Here is a 17,641-nt window from a genome sequence, read left to right on the forward strand (position 1 = left end):
TTTTAAGCAGAGAGGCAATTTTTACTTTTCAAGAATTAGTTAACAATTTCTAATTTAAAAGCAGTGTGACAGAGAGAAGGAGGAAGAGGACAGAGACAGAGAGAAGAGGCGAGTAGAGAGAGAGAGAGGCTGGTGAGGTATGTTTTTGAACACAGATTTTAGTCCTAATATTACAGTTGCTTATTTCTGATGGAAACCAGCCCCACCCCTATTCATTTTTGATCACTTTACTACTCCATAGGCTACCCACCAGAGAGGACAAGCAGGGGACATGATGGAAGGTGAACCTAAACTGGTAAAATCTATTATTTCTGACCTGTGCATATTTCACAATATGTTTGGAAGAGGCAGGAACCTAAGTGACCATGATTTCCCCAGTGAATCGGGCCATTCTGTTGTAAACAGAGAATACAATGGAGCAGGAGATGGAACTGGGAATGATGTGTGACTTTCTTCTCCTGATTGAGATACTGTTAGCTAATGTGAGAAAGAGTATAAGTGTGTATGTGCATGTGCGTGTGTGTGTGTGTGTGCGTGTGTGTGAAATGTGGCTCAAATTAGAAAAGCTTATATATTCTGATGTATATGTGTACACATACATACATACATACATTTATCCTTATATCTGACATGCGCAGAGCATTTTACAAAGTGCTTTTACATCCATTATCTTTTTAAATCTCTACAACAACCCTGAGAGCCATGTATTACCAGTATGTTTGAGATAAATTGCTAGGAAGTTCATTGACTTACTCAAGATCTTACAGCTGTGAGTAAGGAACTGGGACCACCATAACTCAGGGCTAACTCCAGTAATCTTTCTAAGAAAATTATTATTGAGATCCTACTTTCTGAACTCAAAGTCAGGATACTTGATTGTAGACCAGGTCATGGTATTTGACACTGGAAAGATACTAGAAACTAGGGAACATACCGTCACTGCTATTGTATCCCAGGCGCCTTCATTATTAAACTTTTTATGAGTGTTTTTTTATGGTTCCTTCAATAAATCTTAAAAATACACAAAGAAGAAAGAGGGTAGGATAATTTCGACTCAAGTTTGTAAAAAAATTTATTGCTTATGAGACCATCATCATCATCATATTATATTACAGGCACTATTTCTTTTTTAAAAAAATTCATGTTCTCTCCTCAAGGGGAATAAATTCATGCATTACCTCGAACAAGAAACAGTATAAGTAGGAATTATATATACCAGTATAATAAAATACATTGAACCACACAGACTTACGATAAAGCAAGTAGAGGTTATTAAATCAAGCACAATTTGTTGTGTGTGGTGTCTTAAATCTGATTTTACAAAGAGACTGTCCCCAGAGGGGAAAGGCTCATAAATAAAAACAGAATTTAGAAGCAGACGCCAGACTAAAACTTCTAAATTCTCTCCTTAGATCATGTTATACTATGATAAGTCTATAAATTCAGATGGCATTTGTTTATTTCCTTGTAGAACTGCCTCTGCAGGATTGGGACATATGGGGTTCTGTCTTTAATTCTGACTGAAGGTCAGTATAAGAATCAGCCACATGAAATCTACTACTGCATGTGTCTGCTTTATTATTCACTCCTCCTCTACTAAAGCTCGAGTGAAATTTCCTTTATATTTTATGCCAACAGAAATTTTGGTCCCTTGAGGACTGACATTTCTGTTCTGATAAAACCACCAATTATGTTTTCCCTTTTTTGCCTCATTGCTAGAAAGCTCAGAGTAACACCCCTATCCCTTAAGATAAGCATATTTGCATTTACTTTAGTGTTTGATTTTTCTACTTCTATTTTATGAAGTCATTATTTATGTCTTTAGTTAATTGTAAGCTGCCTTGGGTCCTTTTGGAAAAGAGGCTTGACTATACACAAAGACATGAGTAAGACTGCAAAGACTCCACTGGGTGTTGCCAACAATGGTCCTTAACAACCTAGGCAGCGATAACCACTGCTGGCTGACTTTCAGGGATGCTGCAGCTGTTGAGGGCTCAGTGGGGGAGGAACTGGAGGAGAAGCAGGCAGTAATGCAGTAATGGACGCTGCCATGGTTTGGCTCTATGCATCCATCTGTTTATGAACGTCCTGGTCCACTGAACCTTTCAAGAATGCGTTGCCTTGGAAATGGAAGAGAGAAGGTCTCCAAGGGACAATGGCTAAAGCCAGGCTGACTGAATGCAGGATGGTTACCCTCTGCCTCCACTAGGAGGAGTAAGGTTATAGTTGAGCTTTCTTTCTGTTTTCTATGCACATCTTGAGTAAGAGACAGTAAAGAAAAGAGGCTGTTTGCAGAAAAGGACCATGAGATGGCATTTTTCTTTACCATGATCTAAGTGTTTCGTATGTACAATAGCAACACCCCAGGTATGAATTTATGGGCAATTATACACACAGCAAATATGTGTCCTTTACCCAGGGGGGCTGTCTTTCATTAAAATTTGACTTCAGTTTAGTGAAGTAATTTTGTTCACAAAATACAAATAATGTAATACATTGTCTTTATTGTCTGACATTACAGATTCGTTTTACACTTTCCTTTTTTTTTTTTTTTTTTTTACAGACCATGGGAATGAAGGGTAAAAATGTGTCCAGCATTTTGCAAACATTCTTTGTTACACACAAACACGCACAATGAATAATAGGAAAGAGAATACAGAAGAATGAAAGGGTACGTTGAAATCAGACAGGCTGTGGTTGTCATGGATCCATGGAAATAATGTCAAACTTTTTGATAAGACCGGCAGGTGGGATATATTATCATACACAGCTCGGTACATGCACTGGAAATAAAAGCTGCTTTTATTTTGCTTTTGTTTTATTCTTATTGTATTTTGAGTACGTTGCTCCCTCTGCTGGCTTCTGCACCAGGCCACGTGGTCAGACAGAGGGCTTCAGTTCAGCTACAGAGAGCCACAGGGTTCCTATTTCCAGGGAAGATGTATGTAACCCCTTGTGAACTCCCAGAGCAGAAAGGTGCTTGGTGATAAGAGAAAGGCTGAAAGTTACCTATTCTTTGGAGATGGTCATCAACCAATGGTAGGTATATTCTAGTCTGAGAAGTGAACAGTTAGAGTCCAGTCTTTCTCTTATTAGACGGAACACTTAATGGTGAGCAGTGGGGAACAGGGCTTAGTAATCAGGCAATGAGAGGGGATGTAATTGGCTGATTTTTACAAAAAGAAGTTCCACACCTTTTCAGTAAAATGGAAACCGAACTGAACATTCACAGTATGAGAGGATGTCAAGGTTAGCTTCTGAATGCTAACTGAGGTAGAACCTCAGTGGGTTCTATCTAATGGAACATTAGTAATTGTGGTGAGTGTCTTTCTATTAAGAGAAGGGTCTGATCCACGACCCAGAAAAAGCATGAGACTGGTTTGAAACTGAGGTAGAACCTCAGTGGGTTCTATCTAATGGAACATTAGTAATTGTGGTGAGTGTCTTTCTATTAAGAGAAGGGTCTGATCCACGACCCAGAAAAAGCATGAGACTGGTTTGAAACTTAGACCCTGGAGATCTAAGAAGTTTCCAACAAATTAAATGTGTTCCCTGTTCTAAAAGATGTAATAGCTCTTCTTTTGATATTGATGGTAGTTGTAATTATAAAAAAATGCTAAATTTTATGTGTCTCAATTCAAGCACTACATTGAAAAGGAAGCAAATTAGTATAATTTTTTTTTTCTCTTTCCAAACTGAAGCATGAACGTACATTAGAGGCAAAAGCAAATGAGAAAAACGGCAGGACGGCAGGCCCCTCCACTGTTAGTTAAGACCTGCAGTAGGGCACATAACTTACTCCCTGCTTCAATTCTTCTTCCTACAGAAAGATTGAATCAATAATGGTTAGGTTACCCAGGGTTCCAACAGGAGCATGTACACAGTGTGAAGGAATAAAGGTGGGGGAAACCAAGCCTCTTCTACCTTGGTTACTTAGAGTTCCAAGTCTATTTAGGTATTGGAAACTATGGACCTGTCTCTTTCCTCCATGTGTCCAACCATCTTTCAACATGATTTCTCTCTTTATCTTGCAAACTGGTACCTCCTGATAAAATAGACTACGCTCAGTTAGGCTACAGTGATGCCAAGATGGCAAGTGGTAAACAGACTCGTCTCCCATTGCTACAGTGACAGAAGCATAGAAATAGAACCAGAGGGCTGTTTTCCGTTTCCTGTCATTCATTGAAGGGAAAGATGGGGCGGGTCCACTTTATTTGGTATATTTGGAGGAAAAAAACCAGAAAGAGCTTGTCTGGATCATCAAATGAGATGATAGGGCAGAAATAGCAAGAAGTTATTAATTATCTAGTCCTGTCTTAACATGGGCTTCCCTGGTGGCTCAGATGGCAAAAAATCTGCCTGCAATGCAGGGGACCCAGGTTTGATCCCTGGTTCAGGAAGATCCCCTGGAGAAGGGAATGGCAACCCACCCTAGTATTCTTGCCTGGAGAATTCCATGGACAGAGGATAGATAGTACAACAAAAACGGAATTTTATACTTTATATGTCTGATACAATGAAAAGTAAATTTTGTTCAGTAAAGATAAAGCATTTCCGATACTGATGGCAGGAAAAGTCGACTACAGGAATAAAGAATAAAGAAAAGAAAAGAAAAAAAAAGTGTTACATTTACATCAGTGCCTGGGACACAGTAGGTTTCAACAAATATCTGCTGTTATTTAAGTTTTGAAATTAAAAAATAAATACATAAAAGAAATAAAGGAAAGGAGAGAGAAAGAAAAGTAAGAAAGGGAAAGGGAAGGAAAGGAAGGGAAAGGAAAGGGAAGAAAGAAAGAAAAAGAAAGAAAGAAAAGAATACAGAAACAATCAATGATGGGGTGTCAGGGATATAGGGGAGCCACAGACTGAAAGACAGGACATCTTGTCTCGCAAGTGAGCTGTCTGTCCCAGAGACTTTGTCTGTGTAACTCTAACATAAGCTTTAGTTCCTGCCTTTGGCATGTCACTGGTTCATGCTTGTTTACATCAGGCAGGAGGACCACAGAGCACTGAAACGTCCACTGGGGCGATCAGGGACATGTGGCCATATGAGTCTCCTTTCGAGTTGAAATGCAACTTTGTGCATACTGATGAAGGGACTGAGATTTATGAGAGAAAGAATGCCACTTCCCAATGAGAATTATTATTATAACAGCCTGCAGATCATCTTATTACATGCTCCACTTGTAGAAAAGTGAAGGAGATATTCCCATTTACGCTTTGCATTTGAAACCCAGAGAAATTATGTGACTTGCTGCTAAAGCCACACAGATTTGATAACATTTACTGTAATGAAAAAAAGTTACTCCTCTTAATAAAACCATAATCACCAAAATTATTTAATGTCTGTATCTTCATTTTCTGAATTAGATATGAGTTTCTGTTCAGTTTAGTCAGAACGGCTGAAGGCCATGAAATGTAAAATATTTTTGAATAAATTCAGTTTTAGTAATATTACTTCCAAGGACAAAAGGAACTGGAAATGAGCCAACTGGAAATAACTTATGCCTTGAAGGTCCTTAGTAGTCTGCTTCCAGGAAATGGATAAGAATGAGCCCTACAATTGATGTTATCATTTGATGTGTCTAAGAAAAGATACTAAAACTGAGTTTGAAACCACTTTTTTGGGGAGGAAATCGCATATGTAGTAATTGGAAAAACCATTGCACATTAGGTGCAAATTTTAAAATTTATTTTTTTTATTAAAAAAAATTTTTTTTTACAAATGCCATAGGTGTAGGTCTAGGAAATAGCTGTGTGAAACATCTTACCTTTAGTAGTTTCATGAGACCTTCTAACTGGACCATTAGCTCTCTCCGGCTCTCCTGGAGGGCGGACATTCTCTGCTCCAGCTCGTCCTTGCGCTGCCTAAGAAAGAGGTAGTAGTTGTCGTTAGAAACAGCACTCAACTCACTGAGCTAACCACATTTCCCAGTCTTGGGGCAGTGGCGGACCACTAGAAAAAAGGCATCTCTGGGTCTCTGACATGGTTACCTGGCAGGAAAAAGTCAAATGAATGAACAATTATAGCTTCTTAGTCATTTAGTCATTTGGGACCCCATGGACTGTAGCCTGCCAGGCTCCTCTGTCCTTGGAATTCTCCAGGCAAGAATGCTGGATTGGGTAGCCATTCCCTTCTTCAGAGAACCTTCCTGACCCAGGGACTGAACCCGAGTCTCTTGGAGAAGGAAATGGCAACCCACTCCAGTGTTCTTGCCTGGAGAATTCCATGGACAGAGGAGCCTGGTGGGCTACAGTCCATGGGGTCCCAAAGGGTCACACACGACTGAGTGACTATAACTCACTCACTCCTGCATTGTAGGCAGATTCTTTACTTTTTGAGATACCAGAGCAGCCAGGTATATGTTTATAAAAGTCATAGTAAAACAAAATTAAAATCTTATTGGATTTTAATTTTAATTACTGGAAAATAAAATATTTCTGAATGCTTATTATGTCATGGACCCTGTGCTGGGCCACTGGGTCCTCAGATCAGAAACCAAACTGCCACTGAAACAGGCCAAACCCACAGATCCTCCGAGCCCAAGGACCCTCGTAAATCTCACAGAAAATACTGATTACTTTAGTGTCTGGAAATCAGATTTAGAAAAGTAAATTTTTCATCTGTTCAGTTCTTAGGATGCAATGTGGTGCCTTTCAGAGGAGAACTTTTCCTTGTACATAGTTTTAGAGTCGATCTAAATTTTCTGCTTTGGGTTTGGCTGCTTAGAGTGAAGTCAGAAAAAAGGAGTTCTGATACAACTGTTGTAATAATCTACAAGGTTTGTGTTTGCTTAACTTTGGTTTGCAAAACTTCTATCAGCTGTCAACAAGAATGAAAACCAGGAAGGACACAAATACTAAGGATCCACATTTTTGAAGTATAGTTTCCAAATCTATTTCAATCTCTTTTTTCATAACTGTTAGTGAAAAAAAAAATGATGTATACAATTTATTCCCTGCCCCAAGGGCTTCTAATTCTGAGATATTGGAAATTATATTTTTAAAAATATGTGGATGCCTTAACCATACATGTGTTAATGTATGAATGGACATGTCTAGCCTCAATGACACAGGCATAATATTAAGTGGAGCTTATAGCAGGGACTCTGAAATGAAAAACGGACAACATAAAACTGTCACATTGCGTTAGGTCAGTGACTCATCCAGTTGAAAGATATTTTGTGGGAGGACAGGTGATGGATGTAAATGAGACATTTCTAATTTGCTTTCATATAGGCTTTCATCATCAAGATTTATGAATTCAAAATTTATAAACATGTCACTTTTTAAATATATTTATATTTTTGGCTTTTGTTGCTACTTAAAGTTTATTTTGAGAGCAATCCTTCTGTTGATTTTCTTTATAATTGCCCCTTTTCTGAATCTTCAGGATAAGGAACACCATAATTTTATAGACCTTAATGGTATCCTATTTTAGTCTTTTGTCTTGCTGGTCTGTAGAATTCTAATTCTGAAAAAGTCTTGCCCAATTCAACAATATTCTTCAGTGACAACTCCATTAGCTGTTTTTTCCTTTGACCTTGTCTGTCTGCACATGGTGTTCCAGCTATATCCTCGGTAGGGCTTGACAGAAGAGTAGATAATGTTTCTGATTTATTTCCAGTTCTCTTCTAGATGCTGTTTTGTAATTTTTGGCCTTTTGAGAGCTAAAGGCCAAAAGCACTTTGAGAGGAAGGTTAAAGCAAACTCTTAAAATTACAGATAAGAAATATTAAAAGAAGCATCTAAAAACCATCAGAAAAAATTAACTTATAGTAATGTATAATTAATCAACACTGAAATAGCCTTATTTGTATTTATCTTAAGTAGTACTCTTTCAAAACATGACATTTACTCTTTCATGCGTTGGATTGAAATAAATGTTTTTAAAAAAATTTATTTAATAATGTCTTCTCTGTGTTTACACCAATGGTTACCAAATGTGGGTTTGATAACAAAAGTGTGGTGTAGCCTCCAGTGTTCCAAGGAAAACTGAGAAAACCTGGACTAAATAGTGATTTTATTTTCATAGAGCTAAACACATTCATCTCTAAAAGAATGCCTTTTATTCTGATATTCTGTCAGATTATTTTTAATTTTGTGTGTGTTAAAATCTACTTTCTTTAGGACAGTGTTGGGATGATAGCCACAATTTTAATATGAACTGTATATTGCTTAGTCGCTCAGTTGTTTCTGACTCTTTGGACTATACGACCCCATGGAATATAGCCCACCAGGCACCTCTGTCCATGGGGTTCTCCGGGCAAGAATACTGGAGTGGGTTGCCATGCCCTCTTCCAGAGGATCTTCCCAACCCAGAGATTGAACCCAGGTCTCCCACATGGCAGGTGGATTCTTTACCATCTGAGCCACCAGGGAAGGCTTAACTGTATATTATTAATAGATAATAATAATAAATATCAGTATTAACTTTTCTGTGTTTGATGATGATATAGTTATAGAAGAGAATGTCTTTTTTTCTTAGAAAATATACACTTAAGTATTTAGGGGTAAAGGGTTTTGATGTGTGCAATTGACTCTCAAACAGCTCATCAAAGATGTGTGTGTAGTTTACATAAGTAAACATATATAGGGAGATAGAGGAGGGTGCGACAAAATGTTTGCAATCTCTAGGTGAAGTGTAGAAGGGAAATTTACTGTGATATTCTTAAAACTCTTCTGTAGAGGTAAATTGTTTTTCAAAATAAAAAGTTAAAAAATATACTGCATTCATGAAACATGGTAACAGGTGATGGTAGTTTAAAGATGTCATTATAGGGACTTTCCTGGTGGTCCAGTGATGAAGAATCTGCCAGCCAATGCAAGGGACACGAGTTTGATCCCTGGTCCAGGAAGATCCCACCTGCCATGGAGAGACTCGGTCCTGGACCACAACTGCTGAGCCTACGCTCTAGAGCCTGTGCTCCGCACAAGAGAAGCCACAGCAACCAGAGCACTGCAGCCAAGAGTAGTCCTTGCTTGCTGCAAATACAGAAGCTTACGTGCTGCAGCTAAAACAAAATTGTACAGCCCAAACAAAACTGTTACATGGTAAAACAAAAAGTACTTAACTTTATGTTGTTTCCCCCCACCAATAAAAAAAAAAATTAAGCTGGTCTAATGCAATTCAAGTCTGGAAACCGCAGACCTGCATCAGAGATTATAATTCCACAAAAAAGTTTCTTTATATTAACAAGTTTTCTCAAAGAATAATCTCATATACCTTAAAAAGAATGCAACTTTAGGGTATATAATATGCTTATTTTTTTAGACAAGAGATATATATGAAAATTTATAATTGTTTTTCTTCACATTTGTACTGTGAAGTTGCTTTACAGTTTACTAGTTTCTTCTTTGTAGAAGATGGTATTGTCTTTGCAAATACAGTCCTTTAGCTGTCTCTTAATGGTTTTGCAGTGGGAAGGCTCACTAGATCACCTTGCAAACTTTCCCTCAGATTCGCCATGCAATATGGGAAGGAAAGACCTGGGGAAGCCCATGGAATGCTGCAATCAGCTTCATTTGTGCCTCTTGATTGCTTGTATTCTAAAAATTAATATTAGGATAAGATCTTTGACTCATGTGAACCTGACTTGCCAAACTAATCCACTGTGTTAACTTGATACGTAACTCTCATCCTCCAGTGGCTTCCTGTCGCAGGATTGATAGCAACTTCCTCAAGATGGTCCGCATGGCCACAAAGCATCACAGTCTACCCCCACCTACATCTACAGCTCCAACTCTTACCATGTACCCGTTCACTCACTGCATTCTAGGTCAACAAAACTTTCACTTCCAAAAAAGGTACCAGATTTGCTCTTGCTATTTGGTGTTTGTACATATAGCATCTATCTACCAGTAAACCCTTTCATCAGCTATTTCCAGCTCCCTCCCCTGTCCATAATCCCCATTCCCCATGTATTCATCTTCAATGCTTCAACTCAAACAATCCTTCCTCATGATAACTTCTGACTAATGTAGCAGTCTTGATAATTATGTCTTTTTTTTTTCAAGGAAGATTCCTTATAGAACTTATCACAGTTAATAATCACACTCTTCTTATTTGATTTATGTCATTTTCCTACTTGACCGCAAATTCTATGAGACCAGGGACAATATCTTTTTCAACTCAGTTCTGGGCACACTGCATTTTAGAAATATTTGTTAAATTGAACTAACTGAATAATCAAATGATAGCAGCGTATATTGTCCAGAGGCTGGGAATCAAGTAAGTGCTTATTATAATAGTCTAGGCAGGAGATAATTACGACCAAGGAAAGGAATGGCTTCCCAGGTGACACTAGTGGTAAAGAACCCCCCTGCCAATGCAGGAGACTTAAGAGATGGGGATTCGATCCCTGGGTCAGGAAGATCCCCTGGAGGAGGGCATGGCAACCCACTCCAGTATTCTTGCCTGGAAAATCCCATGGACAGAGGAGCCTGATGAGCTACAGTCCATGGGGTCACAAAGAGTCGGACACAACTGAGCATGCTCGTACACAAGGAAAGGAGAGAGAATCGACCTGCGAGGCTCACTGTGCAGGATCTTGGGCAAGTTATTTCACTTCTGTGAACCTCAGTTTCTTTATAGAAAGACTATAGTCGTAAGGGGCTTCCCTGGTGGCTCAGACAGTAAGGAATCTGCCTGCAATGTGGGAGACCCAGGTTCGATCCTTGGGTCAGGAAGACCCCTGGAGGAGGAAATGGCAACCCACTCCAGTATTCTTGCTTGGTGAATCCCATGGACAGAGGAGGCTGGGGGGTTATAGTCCGTGGGGTCACAAAGAGTCAGACATGACTGAGGGACTAACCCTTTCCTTTCCTTATAATAGTAATGGCCATCTTCCAGGATTTTTACAGCAACTGTATGAAAGAGTGTTAGGTAGAGCTTAGTGCATAGGAAGCGTCTATGAAATGCCTGTCCTATAATGCTATTCAGTTGCCATATCTGGGTTGTAAACTTGGCTTTCAGCATTGTCATGGCTAAAGTAAAACGGGGAATGTGATCATTTAGAAAGGTTGTGGTGCCCTTAAGATAAAAATAAACTATGTGTTCATGAAAAGCAAAGCACTGATCTTGCTGCCCTCATTTCCCTCATAAAGAAATTTCTCCTGTTGACTTCTCAATAAGAGGCCCAGAAAAGATGTAATAGATGGAGGAGACCTCTGTCAAAGCTACAGAAAGGAGTTCCTTCGGCGGCTTCACATGGTCACCCCTCAGTGTGAACTCAAGGCCAAAGTAACTGGCAAGAGGTCACTGTTTTGGAACTCTTGAAAAGTCTGAAATGACTAAAGGATAAAACACCCAGAGCAGGGTTTCTGGGTATTTTTGAAACTTCCAAATTGTTAAAGTGCTTAGCATAGTATAAGTGGTTCATTAGTATCCAGAGAAATATCCTTCAAGGTAGGGTACTTATCCCAAGCAGAAGAAATGTGGAGAATATGGAATACTTGCTAAGTCACTGCAGTTGAGTCCAATTCTTTTGCGACCCCTTGGACTGTAGCCTGCCAAGCTCCTCTGTCCATGGGATTTCCCAGGCAGGAATACTGGGGTGGGTTGCCATTTCCTCTTCTAGGGAATTTCTGGACCCAGGGATTGAACCCAGGTCTCCTGTGTCTTCTGCATTGGCAGGCAGATTCTTTACCACTGAGCCACCTGGGAAGCCTGGCACACAACCTGCATGCATGCATGCTAAGTTGCTACAGTTGTGTCCAACTCTTTGTGACCCTATGAATTGTAGCTTGCTGGGCTCCCCTGTCCATGGGATTCTCCAAGCAAGAATACTGGAGTGGCTAACCGTGCCCTCCTCCACAGGATCTTCCCAACCCAGGGACTGAACTTGTGTCTCCTGCATTGACTGGTAGGTTCTTTACCACTAGGACCACCTGGGAAGCCTGGAGAATATGGAGGCAGGCAAGCAAATCAGCTAGGATATAGGTGTCTCAGGTCTCCAGCTGGATGTGTGAGCCACCCTCTGATGGTGATGGCCAAAAGTCTAGAAGCTCCCCACAGAGCCAGATTCCTTAGTATAGCTTTAAACTCATCTAGGGTCATGAGAGGAATTTCCAGGTGGCGCTAGTGATAAAGAACCCGCCTGCCAATGCAGGATATGTAAGAGACACAAATTTGATCCCTGGGTTGGGATGATCCCATGGAGGAGGGCAGGGCAACCCACTCCAGTATTCTTGCCTGGTGAATCCCCATGGACAGAGGAGCCTGGCAAAGAGTCAGACATGACTGAAGCGACTTAGCATGCACGCATGTAGTAGACTCAACTTTCTTTACTTGTGAGTCTGGAGGGCCGACATAATCCTATTTGGCAAAATATGCTGCTTTCAAGCAGTGATTTACTTTCATAAGTCCTTGAGGAGGAGGAGGATGTAAAACATTCTTTTCATTTTCATCCCTTCTGGGTGATGGTGTAGCAGAACATGCAAGAATTGCTAAAACATCTCTCTGAACGAAGGACCAGAAATCACATATATTGAAAAGGAAGACTTTATATTTCTTCCATTAAATTATTTCGTTCTTCTAAAGTATGATGTGATCTCTGCACATCCAGAAGCCTCTACAAGCTGCAAGCTCTACAGATCTCCTTCCCATAACTCAGGCCTTTGGTGGGTCTGCCCATCCAGCCAGGTGTGAGCCTGGGGAGACTAGATCCCACCTGAGAGGCCGGGCCTGCTCCCCAGGCCAGGTATGCTGAGTGCTCAGATGTGAATATGTTCATAGAACTGGGTTAGAGTGGAGTGCCGAGAAAGAGCCATACAATCAACTGGGACTTGGTAAAATACAAATATAGCCATACAGAATGTGCTAAATTTAGTCTCCTTGTAAGGAGGAAGTTAAAGTGTTAGTCGCTCAGTTGGGTCTGACTCCGTGTGGCTCCATGGACTGTAGCCCATGAGGCTCCTCTGTCCATAAGCTTCCCAGGCAAGAATACTGGAGTGGGTAGCCATTTCCTTCTCCAGGGAATCTTCCCAACCCAGAGATTGAACCCAGGTCTCCTACGTTGTAGGCAGATTCTTTACTGTCTGAGCCACCGGAGTGAGCAAGTGGTGGTCTAATTCTGACAAGGGTTTCTGAGCAGGGGCATCTGTACTTATAAAAGTATGCCTCGGAGTTAGATATACCTGAAATACACTTGACATCCAAACTGAAAGATGGAAAGAATGTTATCCTTGCTGACTATGAGTGCCTTGTGAAATATGACCTTTCCACTAGGGAGTATCTTTGGGTTTGTGTTTGCGTTGTTTTCCACACAGACAGGCTTGGGGCAGTGCCATATTCAAGGCATGTTGGTAGGTCTGAAGCAGAGCCCCTGGTCTGACTCTCCTTTTGCACGTCCTCAGCCACGTCCTGCTACTCTCTACAGTCTGAGGCTGAGAAGTACCCTGAAATTCAGGGGTGGAACCAAATGACCTTCTTTGGTCCTTTCCAACAATATTTCATGATGACCAACTAGGTAACACTCGGCCTTTAAATTCATTTGCAGAACAAGAAGGTGTGAAGATCTATATAGAAAACTCTTAGGGACCAAGACTTGGAGAAAATTTATGGGTCACAGATAAATTTTTAAATTTAAAAAGTAATGATTATTTAGTTGTTTACATGTTTGTTTTGTTGATCCCTTTTTATCATAAACATATTGTTGATAGTGCAAATAACTAAAACGAGTTGAGTTCAAATTTTTTTCCAGTGAGACAGATATAGAGAACAAACTAGTGGTTACCAGAAGGGAGAGAGAAGTGGGGGATGGGTGACATAGGGTTTGGCATTAAGAGGTACAAACTATTATGTATAGAATAACCTGCAAGGATATATTGTACAACATGGGGAATATAGCCAATATTTTATAAAATCCATAAATGAAGTATGGGGTTTTCCCTGGTGGCTCAGGCAGTAAAGAATCCATCTGCAATGCGGGAGACCCGGGTTTGATCCCTGGGTTGGGAAGATCCCCTGCAGAAGGAAATGGCTATCCACTCTAGTATTCCTGCCTGGAGAATTCCATGAACAAAGGAGCCTGGAGGGCTACAGTCCATGGGGTCACAGAGTCTGACGTGACTGAGCAACGAAACACACAGAGCACAGCTTCCATAATATCACATAACAACTTACATCAGCTACGCTTTAATAAAAAAAAGTGCACTATAAATTTTTTTTTTCCAGTGAAACATTTGGTTTTAGATCTGAAGAACCCTGTGTCCTTTTCTCTGTGTCAAAGAAAAAATTAAAATGTAAATATAAAGGAGATCAGTCCTGGGTGTTCATTGAAAGGACTGATGTTGAAGCTGAAACTCCAATACGTTGGCCACCTGATGCAGAGAGCTGAGTCATTGGAAAAGACCCTGATGCTGGGAAAGATTGAGGGCAGGAGGAGAAGGGGACGACAGAGGATGAGATGGTTGGATGGCATCACCAACTCGATGGACATGGGTTTGGGGAGACTCTGGGAGTTGGTGATGGACAGGGAGGCCTGACGTGCTGTGGTTCATGGGGTCACAAAGAGTTGGATACGACTGAGCGACTGAACTGAACTGAACTGAAATAGCCTCTTTCCCCAAACCCCTAAAACTCAGCAATTAGATGTGTGCTATTAAAATAAAAGCAAATAGATATTGGCAGCTAAGGCGGCTGATGACCATTTTCTGGTAGACACTGTCAGATGGTACGGACGATCTCAAACACTGCCCTTCCTGAGACACTTTGGGCTCTTTTTCTTACCTGAGGAGCCGCAGCTCTGCCAGCAGAGTGGGGTTCTGCTGTGCCTTCTCTGGCGTGGGCTGAGAAGCTTGTTCATGCTCTAGCCGCAGCCTCTGGATCTCCTGTAGGATTTCTCTTGGGAGAGAGGAGGAAGGAGAGAAACCCGGGTCAGTTAACTTCCAGGATATCCAGGATCTAACATATGAACTGATCAGGGCCACCAGAGCAAAGAAAGAAAGGGGTCGTCCTATGTGTTGGAGCAAAACCTATCCTCATGAACTGATGGTATTTATGAGGTGTTGGCTGTAGCTGAGTTGTGTTAGGGAACTGTTGACTGAAATTGTCTGCAGTGGTCAGGCATGGTAATAACTGATGATAACTGCTTGCTTGAGTTGTCTCACAACAGAGCTTCAAATAAGGAACGTGTGGTGCTGCTGCTGCCAAAAACTAACCAGAGAGTCTAGGAGGGACCAAAGGAGGGTTGAGATGACTAACCTCCCAGAATCCTTTACACCAGAATCCATCTTGGCTGAGAGATGCGCTTAGCACCAGGAAGGACCCTGAGTGTGAGTCGCTTAGTCATGTCTGACTCTTTGTGACTCCATGGACTGTAGCCTCCCCTCCCCGCCCAGGCTCTTCTGTCCATGGAATTCTCCAGGCAAGAATACTGGAGTGGGTGGCCATGCCCTTCTCCAAGGAAGGACCCTGAGTCAGGCCAAATATGGGCCAAGCAAGATGACTAGCCAGAGACAACCTGGAAACTAACCCCAATTACCATAAAACCTGAGACTGAATCAGGAGGCAGAGCAGTCGTCCTGTGTTCCTGTGTGCTGCTCATCCCCTGGGGCATCCTTTCCAATGAAATCTTTTGCTTTGTCAGCATGTGTGTCTCCTTGGACAATTCATTTCCCAGTGTTAGACAAGAGCCCACTCTCAGGCCCTGGAAGGGGTCCCTCTTCCTGCAACAGTTGAGTGCTGTGGATGAGGGATACTGCCTTCATCTCCAGTACATCCTAGGACTCAGGAAGGTCTGAGTGTGTCATTGGAGCCTTCAAGCTGATTGTTCTCCCCAGGACCGCATCTCTCTAGTCAGTAATATAATGCTGCAGTAAAGTGTTCAACTTTGCAAAGCGCACTGCTTAAGAGACGAAAATGAATCTTCCTCTTATTTATGATCTCAGTCTGACACGTTAAACTACCTGCAGATACCAAGTAAGAGATGCTTGGAAGGAAAGTAAGGATAAATGGCATTCATTTTATGAAACTAAATAACCCCATTCTCACACCAGGAATGAAATTCTTCTCACTGAATTTATCTGAAAAGCCCCCAGTTAGGCAAAATTCTTTCTCTTTTCTTAACATTTTCAACCTTAACAATGGATCTCAAGGAGGGTAGCCTTAAGAAGGAAAGTGCCTTTAAAAGGATTCATCGTAATTGAGTCAGTGACCTAAGAGTGCTATTGGTGTGACCTCAGTCAGGGGTGAGACGTGTCCGTCTATTATTAATGTTGGGGCCTGGGCTGCCCTGCACTGAGGTGAACGTTAGGCCAGCCATAAAGGATAGGTGACCGATGCAAAGCAAATTATCCCTAAGTGAGTTAGACGCTGTTAGACAAGGTTACAAGTCATGGATTCTTGGGGGAGGGGTCAGTCTCCCATCCAGGAAAATGCAGAAGAGACAGTAAGACAGAACAAAGAATGGAAGGTGAACTTGGTGAGCAAGGGGGCTGGGTGACTTTCCATCTGAAAGGCTGATTTACAATCTCCTGCTCCACAAACATGCCAGCATCAAGAAGCTAATAACGAGTGAGTCACTGTCCCTCTCGTGGGTATGGACCATAATTCAGTGGCTTTCAACTTTTTTTTTTGCTCCCCCTTGGTGTTTCAAGGTGGAAGTTTTTCTTTAAAAGGAATCTTCCATGGAAACCCAACGTATCAGACAGCTAAGAAGAAACTTCTCTGGTTAAAGAAGGGGAGCGCCCTGGATTACTGGCTCTTCCACCTTGCTCTTTGTGCATGCAGTTGCTTCAGTTGTCTGACTGAAGCAGTTATCAGACTGAAGTCTGACTCTGTGTTATCCTGTGGACTGTGGCCTGCCAGGCTCCTCTGTCTATGGGATTCTCCAGGCAAGAAGATTGGAGTGGTAGCCATGCCCTCCTCCAGGGGATCTTCCCGAGCCAGGGATCAAACTGGCATCTCTTTCAACTCTTGCTTGGCAGGTGGGTTCTTTACCACTAGTGCCACCTGGGATGCCCCTCCTTCCTCTTCATGCACCTTTACAGGGCCCCTGGGGTCCCAGAGAGCTCAGCCTGAAAATCAGTGAACTGAGATTTCCAAGCTCCTCAGGGCTAACCTCCTGACATTCTGTGACTTCCACTAGTTCTCCTTGTTGATTCTGAGGACAGAACCATTTTGCCCCAAAGAAGGAAAATAGAGAAGCAGCTCTAGCAGAAAAAAATAATGATAAGATAGGCAAGGAGAATGAAGCGCTTAGACTACACCTGGGAACTGCATCGTCGTCTTGTTTGCATGTGTGCTCAGTCACTAAGTAGTCATTGTCTTCTTTAGTCTTATTTAATCCTCCTAACAGTTCTACTGTATAGAGGGACTGCTATTATCTGTTTCATGAATGAGGGAATCGAAGCATAGACTAGTTACAAGTCTTGCCCAAGTTCAATATCTAGGTGGTGGTGGTCATTTGAACTCAGGTTGGTGTGCCCCAAAGCTCATATATATCAGACTCCTTTAGTCTCCACTATTTGGTCCGGCAGGCGTAGCCTAGGCAGGCTGTGACTTAGACAATGTAATCTGAACAGTCTTGCTACTTCTAATACTAACTCCAACTGGCTCCTCTAAGTATGCTCTAAGGAAGCATTCTTTTCCAAAGATCACCGCTGAAACATCCATGAACTACCTAGGGTAGTCACGAAG

At 41.5% G+C, this 17,641-nt stretch overlaps 1 protein-coding gene across 7 annotated transcripts in view; it reads right to left on the reverse strand.

The window, feature by feature from the left end:
• The window catches only part of DTNA (dystrobrevin alpha), a 420,552-nt gene that overhangs the window by 20,938 nt on the left and 381,973 nt on the right, over positions 1–17,641 (reverse strand). For all 7 annotated transcript variants that reach the window (XM_061131324.1, XM_061131326.1, XM_061131323.1 and 4 more), the window contains 2 exons: positions 14,732–14,845; positions 5,772–5,868 (listed from right to left, as the gene is read on the reverse strand). In XM_061131324.1, the coding sequence (XP_060987307.1) occupies positions 5,772–5,868; positions 14,732–14,845 (211 nt within the window). The remainder of the gene's footprint in view (positions 1–5,771; positions 5,869–14,731; positions 14,846–17,641) is intronic.

The sequence above is a fragment of the Dama dama genome, chromosome 27, assembly GCF_033118175.1.
Source record: "Dama dama isolate Ldn47 chromosome 27, ASM3311817v1, whole genome shotgun sequence".
Lineage (NCBI taxonomy): Eukaryota > Metazoa > Chordata > Mammalia > Artiodactyla > Cervidae > Dama > Dama dama.